At 43.7% G+C, this 16,232-nt stretch overlaps 1 protein-coding gene across 10 annotated transcripts in view; it reads left to right on the top strand.

The window, feature by feature from the left end:
- The window catches only part of TSGA10 (testis specific 10), a 129,119-nt gene that overhangs the window by 53 nt on the left and 112,834 nt on the right, over positions 1 to 16,232 (top strand). For 8 of the 10 annotated variants that reach the window (XR_008792828.1, XR_008792829.1, XM_056116735.1 and 5 more), the window contains exons 1-2: positions 78 to 152; positions 7,176 to 7,304. The exons of 1 other annotated variant lie outside the window; for it this stretch is intronic. Coding sequence is in view for 6 of the 9 variants with exons in the window: in XM_056116735.1 (XP_055972710.1) it covers positions 99 to 152; positions 7,176 to 7,304 (183 nt within the window). In the remaining 3 variants the exon portion in view is untranslated. Of the gene's footprint in view, positions 1 to 77; positions 153 to 7,175; positions 7,305 to 16,232 lie in introns of those variants that run through there. One more of the 10 variants, XM_056116740.1, reaches the window with a different exon arrangement.

Genomic DNA, 16,232 nt, shown 5'->3' on the forward strand with positions numbered 1-16,232 from the left:
GCCGCTAACCGCCTCGGGCGGGGCCTCGGGCGGGGCCGGGGGCGGGGCCGGGGCGGCCGGGACGGGCGGGACGGGCGGGACGGGCGGGCAGTGCCGGGATGAGCGGCGGGGAGGACGGCGGGGCCGGCCCGGGCCGGGGGCCGGCGGCCCAGGTAGACGCGGCGGGTCGGGTGTGGCGGGCGGGGCGGGGGCGGCTGCAGGCGGGGCGGGCCGGGGCCGGGGGCGACCCCCGGCGGGTGTCTGCTCGAGCCGCCCTACCTCGCGTCGGTTCCCAGCTCCGGCTGCCCCGGTTCCCATGGCGACCGCGACGCTTCCCGCCGCGCGCGCGGCTCTGCTCGGGTCCCGGGGGTCCCGGGGGCTGCGGGGTCGGGGTCCAGGGGTCTGCGAGTTCGGGGTCCGGAAGGCTGCAGAGCCCTCGGGGTCCTTGGGGGCGTGGGGTCCTGCGGGGGCTGGGCCCTGGGGGCTCGGGGTCCTGTAGGTGCGGGGTCCTGGGGCCACGGGGTCCTGGGGCTTGCGGGACTCGGGGTCCAGCGGCCGCGGCGCGGGGTCCTGAGGAATTTACCGTTTCTAAGCGTCTGGAGCCTGAGCTGAGGGATGGGGAAGTCGGAAAATCGGGATTGGACCTGGCCTTTCCAGAGGACCAAACACCCACTTCTCAGCCTTTTTTTTTTTTAAACAGATTTTGAATCGGGGGACACAAGGCATTTGCATGAAAATCTCATTTAATTTCACTGGGAATATACACATGTACACACAGGAAAGGCAGCATTAGTCGGCTTTTCTTGGGAAAAAAATATTTAAGGCTTAAAATGAACAGTAAGGTGGTCTTGGGTCTGGTACCTGCAAACACAGTCTCCCTTAGTCAGAGCCTAGGATCCCGACGTCTAGGATGTTTGCACTAAGAATTGCCGCAGAAGTAAGGATTTTACTTCTCCCAGGCCCTTTATGCTCAGGAGTCTTTTGTTTATTTGGTAGATTTTTGGGCCACCCATCGATGCTCAGGTTTGCTCCTGGCACTACGCTAAGGGATCATCCTTGGCAGTACTTGGAGCTGCATGGGATGTACAAGGCAAACTCTACCCAGTGCACTATTGCTCCAACCCTCAGGTCACGATATTTCTTCTTTAAAATTTCCGAGCATTTCAAATAATACCCTTTTTATTTGGTACTTGTATGGAGAGCAATAGAAGAACAAGTGCCTTGTATTTAGAAAGAGTACAGTTATAAATAGAAAGGTCACACCATTCAAATATGCCTAACTGTAGAAGAGGGTTCCTTTTATATTTTAGTTTATCAGCGAACAAACCCGGAAGACGCATTAATGAAATATCTGTTTTTAAAAGTGTGCCTTGTCATTTAATGGCAGTTTTCAAAATACAATCTATTTTGGTTAAATCTCTGGCTCTTTTCTAGTCGCTTAGTTTGGGGGTAAGTCGCGCATAAAGCGCAGTTAGAGCAGCTGTTACTTTTTGTTTTCTCTTCCCATCAAACACCCCAGAGGAAGCTAGTATTCTCATTTATGATAGCTACATTCTGGCTTTTCTTTGTACTTTTTCCTTTGAGGATGAATATGTACAATCTTGCATGACTTGTTTTTGAACTTAATATAAGTGGAATTGTAATATTCCTTGCATTTTACTTCTTAATGTTTTTAAGACTTATTCTTGTGGCTTTTTTCCACTCTGGAGAAGCCCAAGTTCTCTCTTGAGCCCTTACCTCTTTCTTTCTCTCCTCTCACATTTCTCTAAATTTTTTTCAATAAAAATTGTTCTTACACTAAAAAAGAAAATTCTGATCAAAAAAAGGAATTATCCTTGTTATTGCTTGAAGTTATTTTGTTGTTTAGTGTCCCACTGTAAGAGTACACTTCAGTTTATTTACTCTCCTCTTAGTGTACATTAAGGTTTTTACAGTTTTTTATTATTAAGAGCAACACTAACTTTGTACTACATGATAATCTTTTGAACCGAGCAACACTAACTTTGTACTACATGATAATCTTTTGAACTGAGCTAGAAGGGCTCGTAGAAAGGCTGGAGTGATAGCCTAACGAACAGAGCACCTTTGTCCACAGGAATTCCTGTCCTGCCACCAGTACTCCCTGGAGCATCCCTGGAACTGAGCCCTTGAGCACTGCTGAGTGTGGCCCAAAAGCAAAAAATAAAATGAAGTAACTCTGTCCTTTCAAAAGAAAACAATGAGTAAACTAATTTGTTTATAGAGAATGTTTTGGAGGTGTCATGTTGGAGGGACGTTAGGAGAACTGGGAAGAAACTAACTGAATGCTTCGGGGGTTAGCTTTAGTTTAATAAATCCTCACTACTTTAGAGTAGTCTTTGGAGACAGAGAAAGAAGAAAAGTTCCAGTCATATTGGTGGTGGGAAATGTACACTGCTGAAGGAAGGGTGTTGGAACTTTATATGACTGAAACCCAATTATGAACAACTTTGTAACGTTTATCTCAGTGACTCAATTAAAAAAAAAGTTGCCAATGGACTAGCCAAGTATGGACCAGCTAAACTTAGAAATGTAAGTATTGCAGCCCTACTTAAATAAGAATTTGCATTTTTAACTAGATTCCCAAATAATTAATGGTTGAAATTTGAAAAGTACTGTTATAGTTAAGAAATTTGATACTGCTGGGGCTGGAGCAGGTAGGGCATTTGCCTTGCATACTGCTGACCTGGGTTTGATTCCCAGCATCCCATATGGTCCCCTGAGCACTACCAGGAGTAATTCCTGAGTGCAGAGCCAGGAGTAACCCCTGTGCACCACCGAGTGTGACCCAAAAAGAAAAAAAAATAAACTTGATACTGCTATTTTAAGTCGTTTTATTGTAACTAGGAACACATTTTTTAATAGAAACTAATAAGTGGCAAAGTGATTAGGGTTGAGCCCATAAAGACTTAAATTATTCTTAATTTGAAATACTCTAATGAACTATGGTGCTGAAGTCCCATATGAGGTAGCAACTGCTAGAATGAAGAAGAAAAAAGCAGAATTGTGCCTTAAGGAAAGGAAAATAAAATTGTCAGACCACGAAGTACTAGCTAAGTACTGTGTGAAGTATCATACAAGATCAGTGTCTGGTAGATAACTAATTTTCCTAACCTAGTTGTTTTTTAAGTTGTTTTTTAGACTAACAACTGTGTTGCAAGGAAAGATCTGTAGCAATTTCTTTCTTCCCCAATTTAATGGTAGCTGTGATCCAGGGAAAGAAAGAATCTATCTTGAGTGTCATCGTTTCTAAGATATATTGTCAAGTGGAAAAAGCACAATGCAAAGTAACATAGAACACTTTGAAAATTTTTTTAGCATTTCTTACTTTGCACATGCATACGTGTATAGGGTAAATTCTTAGAAATGAAATCACTTGCACAGAGGTTGTTTACTTCATTCAATGTGATATCTTCCATTTCCAACCTTGTTGCAGTAAATTGTGTGATTTCATTGTTCGTAGTTTCATAGTATATTCAGCATATATGTGTGTGTGTGTATATATATATATACACACACACACACACACACACAATGGCGTAGTATTCCACTGTGTATATACATCATAGTGTTCCATTTTGGTATACATCTTTATAATCCATTCATTTGTCATTGGACACTTAGATTGATTCCATATCTTAGCTATTGTATCCAGAGCAGCAGTGGATAATGGTGTACATATATGTCCACTTGAGAGTTTTTATGTCCTAGGGGTGGGTGCCACAAAGTGGAATTGCTGGTCATATGGCATTTCCATTCTAAGTTTACTGAGTACTCTCCATACTGTTTCCCACAGGGGTTGTACCACATATAGCATTCTCACCAGCAGTGGATGAGAGTTCCTTTTTCACAGAAATTATTTGTACTATATTTGATATGTGCCATTCTCACTCGTGTGAGATGGTATCTCATTGTCATCTTGATTTGAATTTCTCTGATGATAAGTGATGCTGAGTATTTTTTCATGTGCCAACTAGCCAACTGCCTGTCTTCTTGTGAGACATGTCTATTTATTTCTTTCCCCCATTTTTTTGATAAGTTTTGAATTTTTAGTTGCTGTTGATTTTTTTGAGTACTTTATATACTTGGATATCAAACCTTTATCTGATGTGTTGAATGCAAATATTTTTTTCCGTTTCAGTTAGTGTCTTTTAGTTTTACCCCATGTTCCTTTTGCCATGCAGAATCTCTTTAATTTTATTTAGTCCCATTTGCTTATTTTTCATTGTGCTACTTTTCCCAGTGGTATCAAATCACTGAAGATTTCACTTCAGATTTTGAAGTGCCTATATTTTCCTCAGTGTCCTTTATAGTTTCTGGTTTGCTCTCAAGGTCTTTGATCCACTTTGAATTGACTTTTGTGTGAGGTGTGAAATATGGTCTAGCTTTAATTTCTTACTCGTAGTTGTCTAGTTTCTCTGTCACTATTTGTTGAAGAGGCTATGTTTACCCTATTTCATGTTCCCAGCTCTCATTGAAAATTAACTGCCCATATATTTGGGGTTTTATTAAGGTAAAGGTAAAGGCCCTCCCGTTGATCGTCGATTTGCTCGAGCGGGCCCAGTAACGTCTCCATTGGAGACTTTGTTGTTACTGTGTCTGGCATATCGAATACTCTCGGTAGCTTGCCGGGCTCTCCGAGAGGGGCGGAGGAATCGAACTTGGGTCGGCCATGTTGGCCGCTTGTAAGGCGAACGCCCTACCCGCTGTGCTATCGCTCCATTTTATTCTGACCCATTGATCAGAGGATCTATCTTTTTTCTAATACCATGCAGCTTTATAATACAGTTCCAAAATAGATAATAAAATACCTCTCAGTTTTCTTATTTGAAAACAAAATTATAAGAAAGTATATTTGAGTGAAAGCCCTTTAGCTGATGAAAAAGTGTAAAACAAAAGTATATCTGAAAGCAATCTTTGAAATCTATTGACTATGCAGGAAATCACAGCTTTTTATAAATTATTTTCCCCCTTTCATTCCCGTTGTCTTTGTTGTTGATGATGTGGTGACATGTCTAGCAGTGGTCCCCACAGTTCTCAGGAGTCGCAGGTCACACTCAGCCACGGTCCTTCCCGAGGTTGAACTTCAGTGGCATTTGCTTACACAGGCCTGGGTAGGGAGGGCACACGGTTAGGCTGTGCGTCCTGGGCTTGCAGAGCACTCACAGACGCTGACGGCCCTTGTCACAAGCTGCATTTGACGCCCAAGATACTTACATGTCGTTTTAGTTGTGATGATTGCCAGGGTTCCCACCTCTTTGTTGTGGCTGCAGGGTGGCTGGAGATTGCTGTAGCACCAGGGCTGCAGACAGAGCTTCTAGGCTCAGTCAGAGTTGCCAGGAATAAATAGGCTGAGGGCATGTGAGACCCCAGGGATTTTTTTTCATTTTTTATAATTTTACTTATTGAATCACCGTGAGAGCAGTTACAAAGCTTTTGGGTCTAAGTCTCGGTCATACAATGAAACACCCGTACCTTCACCAGTGCCCATTCTCCACCACCAAAAACCCTAGTATACCCCCATCCCACACCCTCCCCCCACCTTTGGGGCAGATGATTTCCACATTACTCTCTCTCTACTTTGATCACATTCAATATTTTGACACCAGACCCACCATTATTATTTGAGATTTTACCCCAACACTCAGATATGCTGAAAAGGCAACAATAGGCAATTTGTGTTCTATTGCTGGTTATGAATAACATATGATGTCGCGCGGCTGCAGTAGGACCATGTGATTTTGAAATTCTGAAATTTTAACACTTAAATCTGGAGGGATTTCTGCCAAAAGTCACTGGGTTTCAAGATTTGCTCCTGAGTCTCTGGGATCATGACTGTTGAGCTGCTTGATCAGGAGCCAGAGAGGCCATTCATGGGCGATGACTTGTGGTCTCATTGGGGTGGGGAGGACAGGCCCGGCTCCACCCCATCCCGTGAAGCCCAACAAGTTTCGTCACTGCAGGCCCAAGCTTAACTGTCCAATGGCCTCTGGAGGATGGCAGCCACTGAGCCGCCAGGGGGAAACAGGCAGAGGGACAGCACCCTTTCCCCCCTGGGGTGGCTTGGCGACAGTAACCTACTGCAGGGTCCGGACACATTTCTGCCAAAAGCCGCTGGGTTTCAAGATTTGTTTCTGAGTCTCTGGGATCAAGGCCGTTAAGCAGCTTGATCAGGAGCCAGAGAGGCCATTCGTGGGCGATGACTTGTGGTCTCGTTGGGGAGGGGAGGACAGGCCCGGCTCCCCCCATCCCATGAGGCCCAACAAGTTTCGTCACTGCGGGCCCAAGCCTGACTGTCCAAAGGCCTCTGGAGGATGACAGCCACCGAGCCGCCAAGAGGGAGCAGGTGGAGTGACAACACCCTTTCCTCCCTGGGGTGGCCCGGCGACAGTAACATACTGTGGGGTCCAGACGCATTTCTGCCAAAAGCCACTGGGTTTTGAGATTTGTTTCTGAGTCTCTGGGATCATGGCCGTTAAGCAGATTGATCAGGAGCCAGAGAGGCCATTTGTGGGGGATGACTTGGGGTCTCGTTGGGGTGGGGAGGACAAGCCCGGCTCCACCCCCATCCCATGAGGCTCTGTGTGTCTCGTCACTGGGGGCCCAAACCTGACTATCCAGTGGCCTCTGAAGGATGGCAGCCACTGGGCCGCCAGGGGGAACAGGCCAAGGCACGAAACCTATTTCCACCTGGGTTGGCCCAGCACCGGTAACCTACTGCAGGGACCGGATGCATTATTACCTAAAGCCGCTGGTTTCCAAGATTCGTTTCTGAGTCTCTGGGATCATGGCCATTAAGCAGTTCAATCAGGAACCAGAGAGGCCTTGTCTCCAATTATATAGCTGAGCCGGAGGTGGTTTGTGGGTGTTTCCCACATACCTAACTTTTGGCTGTTTACTTTCTTGGTAAACTTTGCCCCAAGTTTTTGGGGTCTGGCCAAAGGCACAGCAGCAATTTTGGGGTATCTGGAAGACTGAAGGCGCCATCAGGCTGCTGATGCACTTGCCTCACAGGTACAGATTAACCTGCTGGTGGCACCATACCCCCACCCCAGGGATTTTGAACTTGGAACCATCAGCTTGTAAGCAGGTTTTGTAATCCACTGTGCTATTCCTCTGGGCCCCATAAAGCCATTTTAAACTAAATACTTTTGTATTATTCCCATTCTTTCCCGTAGGGTACCACCAAGGAATATGAGTTTGGTCTAGGGGCTCCAGTTTCTGAAGCTGAAAAATACCAGAATACACTCCAGCTAGAACAAGAAGTGAGAAATCAAGATAAATTCATCTTTACCCTCAAATTACAGGTTATGTTTAGTTTCTTTATTTTTTTTTCCTGAATTTGGGATGGGATCTATTTTTAAATAAGGCAATTTTAAGTCAGGAAGAATAAATACCTACTTGGTGCTTATATAAATCTTATGGGTCTAAACTATTCCATTTTTATTCTAGGCATTTTGATAACACAGATTCAAAGTCAGTACAAAGTATGCCAGGTGTTGTATCAACTGCTTTCAAATATATAATGTTATTTAATAGATCCCAATCTTGTGAAAGAGTCATATTTTTCCATGTTATAGACATGGAAGCTGAAGATTTCAAGTGGTTAGGGAATGGTATTTGACCATTGTGTGTCAGAGCTTGGACTTCTCTGAATTCCTAAGTTCACTAGGATTTGAAGTTAATTCCTGATCTCTATGTTGTTTCTGGTCCTATGGTGCCTGACATGTGATAGAGCTATAATAAAGGCCACTTAGAAGAAAATTCCTTGTCTCAGATGATGAAGTAGATTTTATTTCCCTTAAATCTTGAATAAAGTACAAGTAAAATTGTGCTTGTAAAAATCCTGAACATTCTATATAAAAATAACACAACTGCGTAAGTCCGGAAGGAGGAAGACTGGCTAGGACCTCAAAGACATAAGGAGTTACTGCATATATGGATTCCTGAACTTTCTATTTTTGCTCCGATATAGTCTAATCAGTGTGTTGAAACACACACACACACACACACACACACACACACACACACACCTGGCAGTGGAAATAGTTGGTGCAAGCAAAGAAAGGTCTCAGAGAAGTCATCTCTGTCAGACCAAAGAAATAATCTAGTGGCAAACTATTTTTAAGCAATAGCTGTCTACTTCAAGCCAAGACCACGAACAAACCGCAGCCCTATTTGTGCCAGCAAAGATGGAGGAGAAGCTACACTTGCACCCCTGCCTGGCTTTAGTAGAGACTACAAATACATCTTGCTGCGCTGCCCTCCCTCTAAGTCTGCCAACCCATCACGGTGCTCTAAAAGAGGGTTGAGTGAAAAATCAAGACTTTCATTTCCACCAAGGAATAAGGAGATCTTTAACTCCATGGGGTCAGTGAATACCATAGTAATAGTCCTTCATTTCCTTCATTTCTTCCTCGCTAGGATGGTGTTACGGGAAACCTATTGCAGTTTGGTCTGTTACCACACCCAGAAGTGTCGAGGGTATGCACTCACTGTGAGAGTGTCTGACCCAAGATGTTGTGGCTTCAGCACAGGCACTAACCTTACCTAGCAATAATTAGCAGTGTCAGCAGAGACCTTGGAGAGCTATAGGGTTTCCCTCACACTTAGCAGTAGCAAAGCAGTGTCCTCCTATGTTCAATGAAGTGGTGATAAACAGAAAGCCTTCTAAAATAGAAAGGTTAGTCCCAGAATGCAAGATCCCAACTAGAAAAAGACAAATCCCTTCTCCTATGATTTGAAGGTATCATAGAAAGACCCTATCTTCTACTTAAATTTCTTCGATAGCCATGTCCACTTGCCAACATACCAAATTCCACAGGATGGATATGTCGTTCCCAACGTTCTTCCTTTCGAAATCCGACACGCCATTTCATCGGTAAAGAAACTAACAGCACCCGGCCCAGACAAGGTCAGACCTGAACACCTGAAGAACCTGCCATCAGTACTCATCAATACACTGGCTCGGCTCTTCACTTGCTACCTGTCTGAACGCAAGGTTCCGTCCCAATGGAAAACCAGCAGGACCGTACTATCGTTCAAGAAGGGAGACATCCATGACATTGGCAACTATCGCCCGATCTGCCTATTGTCTGTCATCTACAAGTTGTTCACTCGAGTCATCCTAAATAGGATTGGCAGAACACTAGATGAAGGACAACCACGCGAGCAAGCCGGGTTCTGCAAAGGATTCAGCACCATCGACCATATCCACACGATAACCAAACTCATTGAGGTTTCTCGGGAGTTCAAGATGCCGCTCTGTTTAACGTTCATTGATTTAAAGAAGGCCTTTGATTCTGTTGAGACAGAAGCAGTCATTGAAGCCCTAGCCAATCAGGGCATTCAAGCCCAATACATCAAGATTCTCCGTGAGCTGTATTGCGGATTCACTACCAGGATCTCACCATTCTACAAAGAAGTGATCGTTGATGTCAAGAGAGGGGTTCGACAGGGTAATATCGTTTCACCGAAACTCTTCAGTGCCACCCTCGAGAACATCATGCAACGACTGGAATGGGAAGGAATGGGAGTGAAGATAGATGGTCGGCAATTACATCACCTCTGCTTTGCTGATGACATTGTTTTAATAACACCAAACATCAGCCAAGCGGCACAAATGCTGGCCGACTTTGACCGTGAGTGTGGAAAGGTAGGACTACAGCTGAATCTTATGAAGACAGTGTTTATGAGAAACAGCCTCGTTCCTGACGCCCCATTAGCTCTCAACGGAACGACCATCTCTGAATGCAACAGCTATGTGTACCTAGGTCCAGAAGTCAACATGACAAATGACCTGGCACCCGAGCTGCGCAGGAGGAAGAGAGCGGCTTGGAACGCCTTCAAGAACGTCGAAGAAATAGCTAAGAGGATGAAGAACCTCCGGCTCCGGGCACATCTCTTTGATTCCACTGTTCTTCCTGCATTAACATATGCCTCAGAGACCTGGGCCCTACGCAAACAGGATGAGAACGCTATTTAGGTCTCCCAAAGAAGAATAGAAAGAGCTATGCTTGGAATATCACGTTTCACTCAAATGAGAGAAAGAATCTGGAGTTCCGACATCCATCGACGATCAAGAATCAGGGACGCTGTCTCATTTGCCAAGGTGTCAAAAATCAGATGGGCTGGTCACATAATGAGATTTAAAGATGACCGCTGGACTAGAGCTGTTACTGACTGGATTCCACAGCATGTCAAAAGACCGCATGGCCGCCCACCTACCAGATGGTCAGACTTCTTCGTCAAGATCATGAACGATCGGTTTGAGGCTCTTCATGTTCCCAGAGCGAACAGATGCCATTGGGCTACATTAACACGCGACAGGGACAAATGGAGACCTTACTGGCGGCTGCTCGAGCAAATCGACGACTAATGGGAAGTTACGTGATTAAGTGATTAAGTGATAGAAAGACCACAGTTTCAATAAGAAAAGGGAAATGTTTGAACAAGCAATTCTGAGCAAGCTTGAAATACGCCAAAGACAGAAATCTCCGTAAAGAAATAAGAAAAAAAAATGAAATTTTTGAAAGCAGTCAAGTAGGTGAATGGATACACAAACTGTGGTACTTCCACACAGTGGAATATCACTGTATATCATAGTACAGTGAAATACCTGAGTACCATGAGATGGAGCCCAGCCCTTTCACCCCAAATAAGAATAAATAGGAAAGGGTTCAGGGAATTGTCTAGTGGCAAGAGTGAAGTTGCTGGTTTGATTTCTAGTACCTGGTAAATGATGTTGAACGGTGTCACTGTGTCTCTGCTCTCTTGGACCCACAACACTGCAGCAGAGCATACCATCTTTGAAATATCACAGCCAAGTATGTGCCGGCACCACAACTGAAACGTAATCCCCCACGAGCCCTAAGCTGAGAAGAAGTGTGGAAGCTGTGGTCAGGTGTGATCCTTGTCACACGTGTGTGTGAGCATCACAGTAAACCCCATAACCAGAAAATGCATGAGCACCACAGTTGGTTCTATCTCAAGGCCAGAGAAACAATCCAGGGTAAAAGTGCCTTGTCTGTGGCTAACCCTATTTCAGTCCCTGGCACCACGTACCCCTTCAGTTCCACAATCAAGCTTGCCATCCCCAGTCATCACAACAGCAATAAAGAAAGGGAAAGGAGAAAAGATCACCAAGTCATGAAAAATCTAGAAGGAACTTTGAAGAAAATTGGTCGGTAAAAAAAGAAATCTGAAATTGTTACATCAGGCCAACCCCTGTTTAGTCCCTGAGTACTGTCAGGGGTGATTCCCTGAGTTCAGAGCCAGGAGTAAGCCCTGAGCACCTTCCGTGATATGTACCCTGTGATATATAAATTTTTTTTTTCTTTTTGGGTCACACCCGACGATGCACAGAGGTTACTCCTGGCTCTTTACTCAGGAATTACTCCTAGTGGTGCTCGGGGGACCATATAGGATGCTGGGAATCGAACCCGGGTCGGCTGCATGCAAGGCAAATACCCTACCCACTGTACTATCGCTCCAGCCCCTGAATTTCTGGAAAAGATAAAACATGGGACAGACAGTAGAAATACTTCCAGGGTTAATAAGTAAAATAGCAGAAATCCAAAACCGCGCAGCTGCAATAGCGGCCATGCAACATCATTTAATTCTTGAACCCAGCTGTAGAAAGCAAATCATTTCACAATGCTTTTTCAGCATGTCTGATGGGGGGGGGGGTAAACTCTAAATAATAATGGTGCATCTTTTATTGAAACAATGAATCTAGTCAAAGTAGATAGAGTGTTAACTAGAATTCATTTGCCTCACAGGCATGGGGGGGGGGTTATTGGGGTTCTTCGTGGTGAAAAATAAGTATTGGTAAAGGGAAATGTGTTTGATATTTGTATGACCGAGACCAAAACCTGAAAGCTTTGTAACTTTTCCCACAGTGATTCAATAAATAAATATATTAAAAAAAACACATGGGACAGAAAAATTGACTGTTTTTCAGAGATTCACAGGGAGGAAGGGTAGACTATATATCACAGTGTGATACAGCAGTGATGTATGACAATATCATATATTTGTCAAAAGCCACAGTTCAACCCAAAAAACTAATATAAACTATACAGACTGGTTGTTAATTGCATATACAGCAAGAAAGATAATTCAATCTGAAGTACCTTTTTTTTTTCTTTTTTCTTTTTGGGTCACACCCAGCGACGCACAGGGGTTACTCCTGGCTCTGCACTCAGGAATCACCCCTGGCGGTGCAGGGGACCATATGGGATGCTGGGAATAAAACCCGGGTTGTCCACGTGCAAGGTAAATGCCCTACCCGCTGTGCTATTGCTCCAGCCCCCTAAAGCACAGTCTTTACATACTGGAAGCCCCGTGAAAAATTGGAGTGATCTTCAAGCGAGCACTGAAGAATAAAAATGAAATGAGCAGAAAGTATCAAAAGTGGTGCATCAAATGATAACAAATGAACCACATTAAGATAAAAATATATAAATAAGTGGGAAACTGGGGAGAGGGAGTATGGGAAAATATACTTATATATATATACATATATATATATATATCATGATCACAATCATCTTGTTGTCTATTGCCTCGAGCAGGCACCAGTAACGTCTCCTTTGTCCTAGCCCTGAGATTTTAAAAAGGCTCTTTCAGGGTTAGGAGAATGAGACCCATCATTATTACTGGTATTTGGCATATTGGGTATGCCACGGGGAGTTTGCCAGACTCTGCCATGTGGGCAGGTTACATTCGGTAGCCTGCCAAGTTGTCCAAAGCAAGACTGAGATAATAAGATGTCGGGAACTGGGTTTTATAGTCTCTGGGTCTTGGACGTTGATGGGATTACACGGTGCCGGGAGGAGGAGGATGCAGTTGGTGGGTGTGACCCCTGCCTACTGGAAGATGGAGGATCTGGGTGGAGGATGCTCAGCCCCGATCCGAGCAGTCTTGGAGATCTCAGAGCCTGGCAAGCTCCCCGTGGCATATTCGATATGCCAAAAACAATAATAATAATAATGGGTCTCATTCCCCTGACCCTGAAAGAGCCTCCAATATGGCACTGTTGAGAAGGATGAGTAAGGAGAGGCTGCTACAGTCTCAGGGCTGGGACGAATGGAGATGTTACTGGCACCCGCTTGAGCAAATCGATGAACAACGAAATGTCAGTGATACAATGATTTTTATATACATCTAAAACTGCTCTTAAAAATGGTCTGTTAGGGCTGGAGCGATAGCACAGCAGGTAGGGTGTTTGCCTTGCACACAGTCAACCCAGGTTTGATTCCCAGCATCCCATATGACTACCACCAGGATTAATTCCTGAGTGCAGAGCCAGGAGTAACCCCTGTGCATCGCCGGGTGTGACCCAAAAAGAAAAAAGAAATAAGATCTGCTAATGACAGATGAATGAGTAAAGAAGTTGTGGCACACACATAATGGAATTTTATGCAGCTATAAAAAATATGGAATCTTGGAGTTTGTTGCAACTTGGATGGAACTGGAGGGTATTTAGTGAAATAAGTCAGAGGGTACTTGATGATCTCACTGACCAGCGATATGTGAACTGGAAGTAACTTAAGGACATTGGTGAAGCTTCTTGGGCACATTGTGGTGATGAAGGGTGATAACTACATCAAAATCTTAAACTAACACTATTATAAATATGTGGCCTAAATTGCAATAATTTAATTAAATTTAAAAATAAATTACTAAAAATACATGAAAGAAGATATTTTCAAATCATGTATCTGAAAGGGATTGCTATCCAGAATATATAGGAAACTCCTACAACTGAACAATAACAAAAATAAAAGCACCCAATTAAAACATGTGTAAAATACTTGAATCTGTTCAAAGAAAATATACAAATGATCAACAAACATGAAAAGATGCTTAATGACACCAGCTATTAAGGAAATGCACATCAAAACCACAAAATACCACATCACACAATCAGGATAGATGTTATTCAAAAAAGCACACACCAAAAACAATGAATGTATATGAGGACATAGAGTTAACAGAAGACCCTGTCCATTATTTAATGCAAAATGAAATGGTAGAGTCTTAGTGTGTGTGTGTGTGGGATGGGGGGGATAGCTTGGTTGTTCCTCAGAAAACTAAATATAGAATTACCATATGGCCACTCTAGCCCCTTGCTATTTCATTTTAGATATATTCTCCTAAAATTAAAATCAGGGACTCATGTTTGTATACCAGTGTCAATTGTATAGAGTCTGATAGAATAGTAGCATTATTCACAATAATCAAAAGATGGAAACAACACAGAAGTCATTAGTGATGGAAGGAATAGACAAATGGATTTGCTTTCCATTTGTATATAGGTAAATTCAGCATTTGGGGGTGCACTGGGGCTTGGGCCACACCAGGTGATGCTCAGGGATTACTCCTGACTCAGTGCTCAGGAATCTCTCTTGGTGGTCTTGGGGCTCTGTATAGCGTTCAGGTATTGTATCTGGTTAGCTGCGTTCAAGGCAAGGGGCACCCTACCTGCTATATTCTTGTTTGGCCCTATTCAGCATTTCAAAAGAACACAATTCTGATAATAGGGTACAATATGGATAAATCTTGAAGACATGATAAGTTGAAAAATAGAAATCTAAGTAGAGTGCCATTTGGTACAGTGAGTAGTGGATTTTTCTTCCACGTGGACAATCTGGGTTTGATCCCTCAAAGCACATAGGGTTTCCAGAGTCCCAGTAGGATTGATCCCTGAGCACAGAGCCAGGAATAAGCCCTGAGCAGTGGGGTCTAACAACCAAAACCAGAAAAGGTAGGTACAGAAGGACAGCTTTTTAAAAATTCTACTTAAATAAGGGGTCTAGAATAGGCAAATTCATAGTTATCGTTTTAAGAGTTATTGTTTAAAAGGTGTTTATAGTGAATATTTATGGGCACAGATTTCTGTCTTTGGAATGGTGATGTAGGATGTGTATATATCATGGTGGATGTAATTTATGCCTACAAATTATGCAACTTAAAAGAGGTTTTATGGGACTGGAGTGATAGTAAGTGGGTAAGGTGTTTGCCTTGCATGCGGCTGACCCAGGTTTGATCCCTGGCATCCTATATGGTCCCCTGAGCACTGCCAGAAGTGATTCCTGAGTAGAGAGCCAGGAGTAACCTAAGCATCACCAGGTGTGGCCCCAGAACAAAACAAAACAAAAAAAATCCCCAAACAAGCAAAAAAGGTTTTATGCAGCCACCCCAGCTTGATCCCCAGCACCACATATGGCCCTCTGAGTACTGCCAGGAGTAAGTCCTGAGCACTATTGGGTGTAGTTCAGAAGTCCACACTGCCCTAGTGGAGCTAGAGAGAAGATCCGGTGGGATGGAGCACATGCTTTGTGTTGAGAAGCTCTGGCTTCTGCTCTGGCTACAGTGTACCTTCGTTCCTGCTCCAGCACGTTCTGAGAAAAGTCTCTACCACGCCAGGAGGCCCCCAAGCACAAGGGAACCAAAGTGGGTAGAATGAGGAATTTTATGTATATTTTGCTACAATAAAAGATTTTTTTTAAAAAAAATACAATAACTTAAGAAAACTTACGGTTCTTCACAGAGTGAGGGGGAGAGAGGAATGAATCAATAAATATAAACACAGACACAGACACACACACACACATAGAGAGAGAGAGAGAGAAATTACCTAAGAAGAACAGGGAGAAAAATAGATTGAATAAAAATGTGAACAGAGACTCAGGGACTGGAATATATTTTTAAAAGTCTCAAATTTGAATTTTTGGAATGTTGGAAAATGTGGTAAGAAAGGTTGTAGCAAACTAGTGTTCAAGGAACGAATGACTAATATTCCTCAAATCTGTCAAAAGAGGCAAAAGAGAGTAAAGAAGATGAATGAACATCTACCAGAAGTCTCCCTGAGAAATCCAAATAAAATGGTGATATTTTACATAAATACATGATACTTATATATACTGAAAACTGGAAAGGTGCCATCAGAAACTTCTAGAACCAATAAAGTAATGCAGTAAAGGGCAGGTTACAAAGGCAGTACACAGGGGCTGGAGCGATAGCACAGCCGGTAGGGCATTTGCCTTGCATGCAGCCGACCTGGGTTCAACTCCCAGCATCCCATATGGTCCCCCGAGCACCGCCAGCAGTAATTCCTGAGTGCAGAGCCAGGAGTAACCCCTGAGCATTGCCGGGTGTGCCCCCCCCCCCCAAAAAAAAAACAAAGGCAGTACTCAAAGATCTGCTGCATTTCTGTTTGCAACAAAAAA

The sequence above is a fragment of the Sorex fumeus genome, unplaced genomic scaffold, assembly GCF_029834395.1.
Source record: "Sorex fumeus unplaced genomic scaffold, SorFum_2.1 ptg000033l, whole genome shotgun sequence".
In the NCBI taxonomy this organism is placed as follows: domain Eukaryota; kingdom Metazoa; phylum Chordata; class Mammalia; order Eulipotyphla; family Soricidae; genus Sorex; species Sorex fumeus.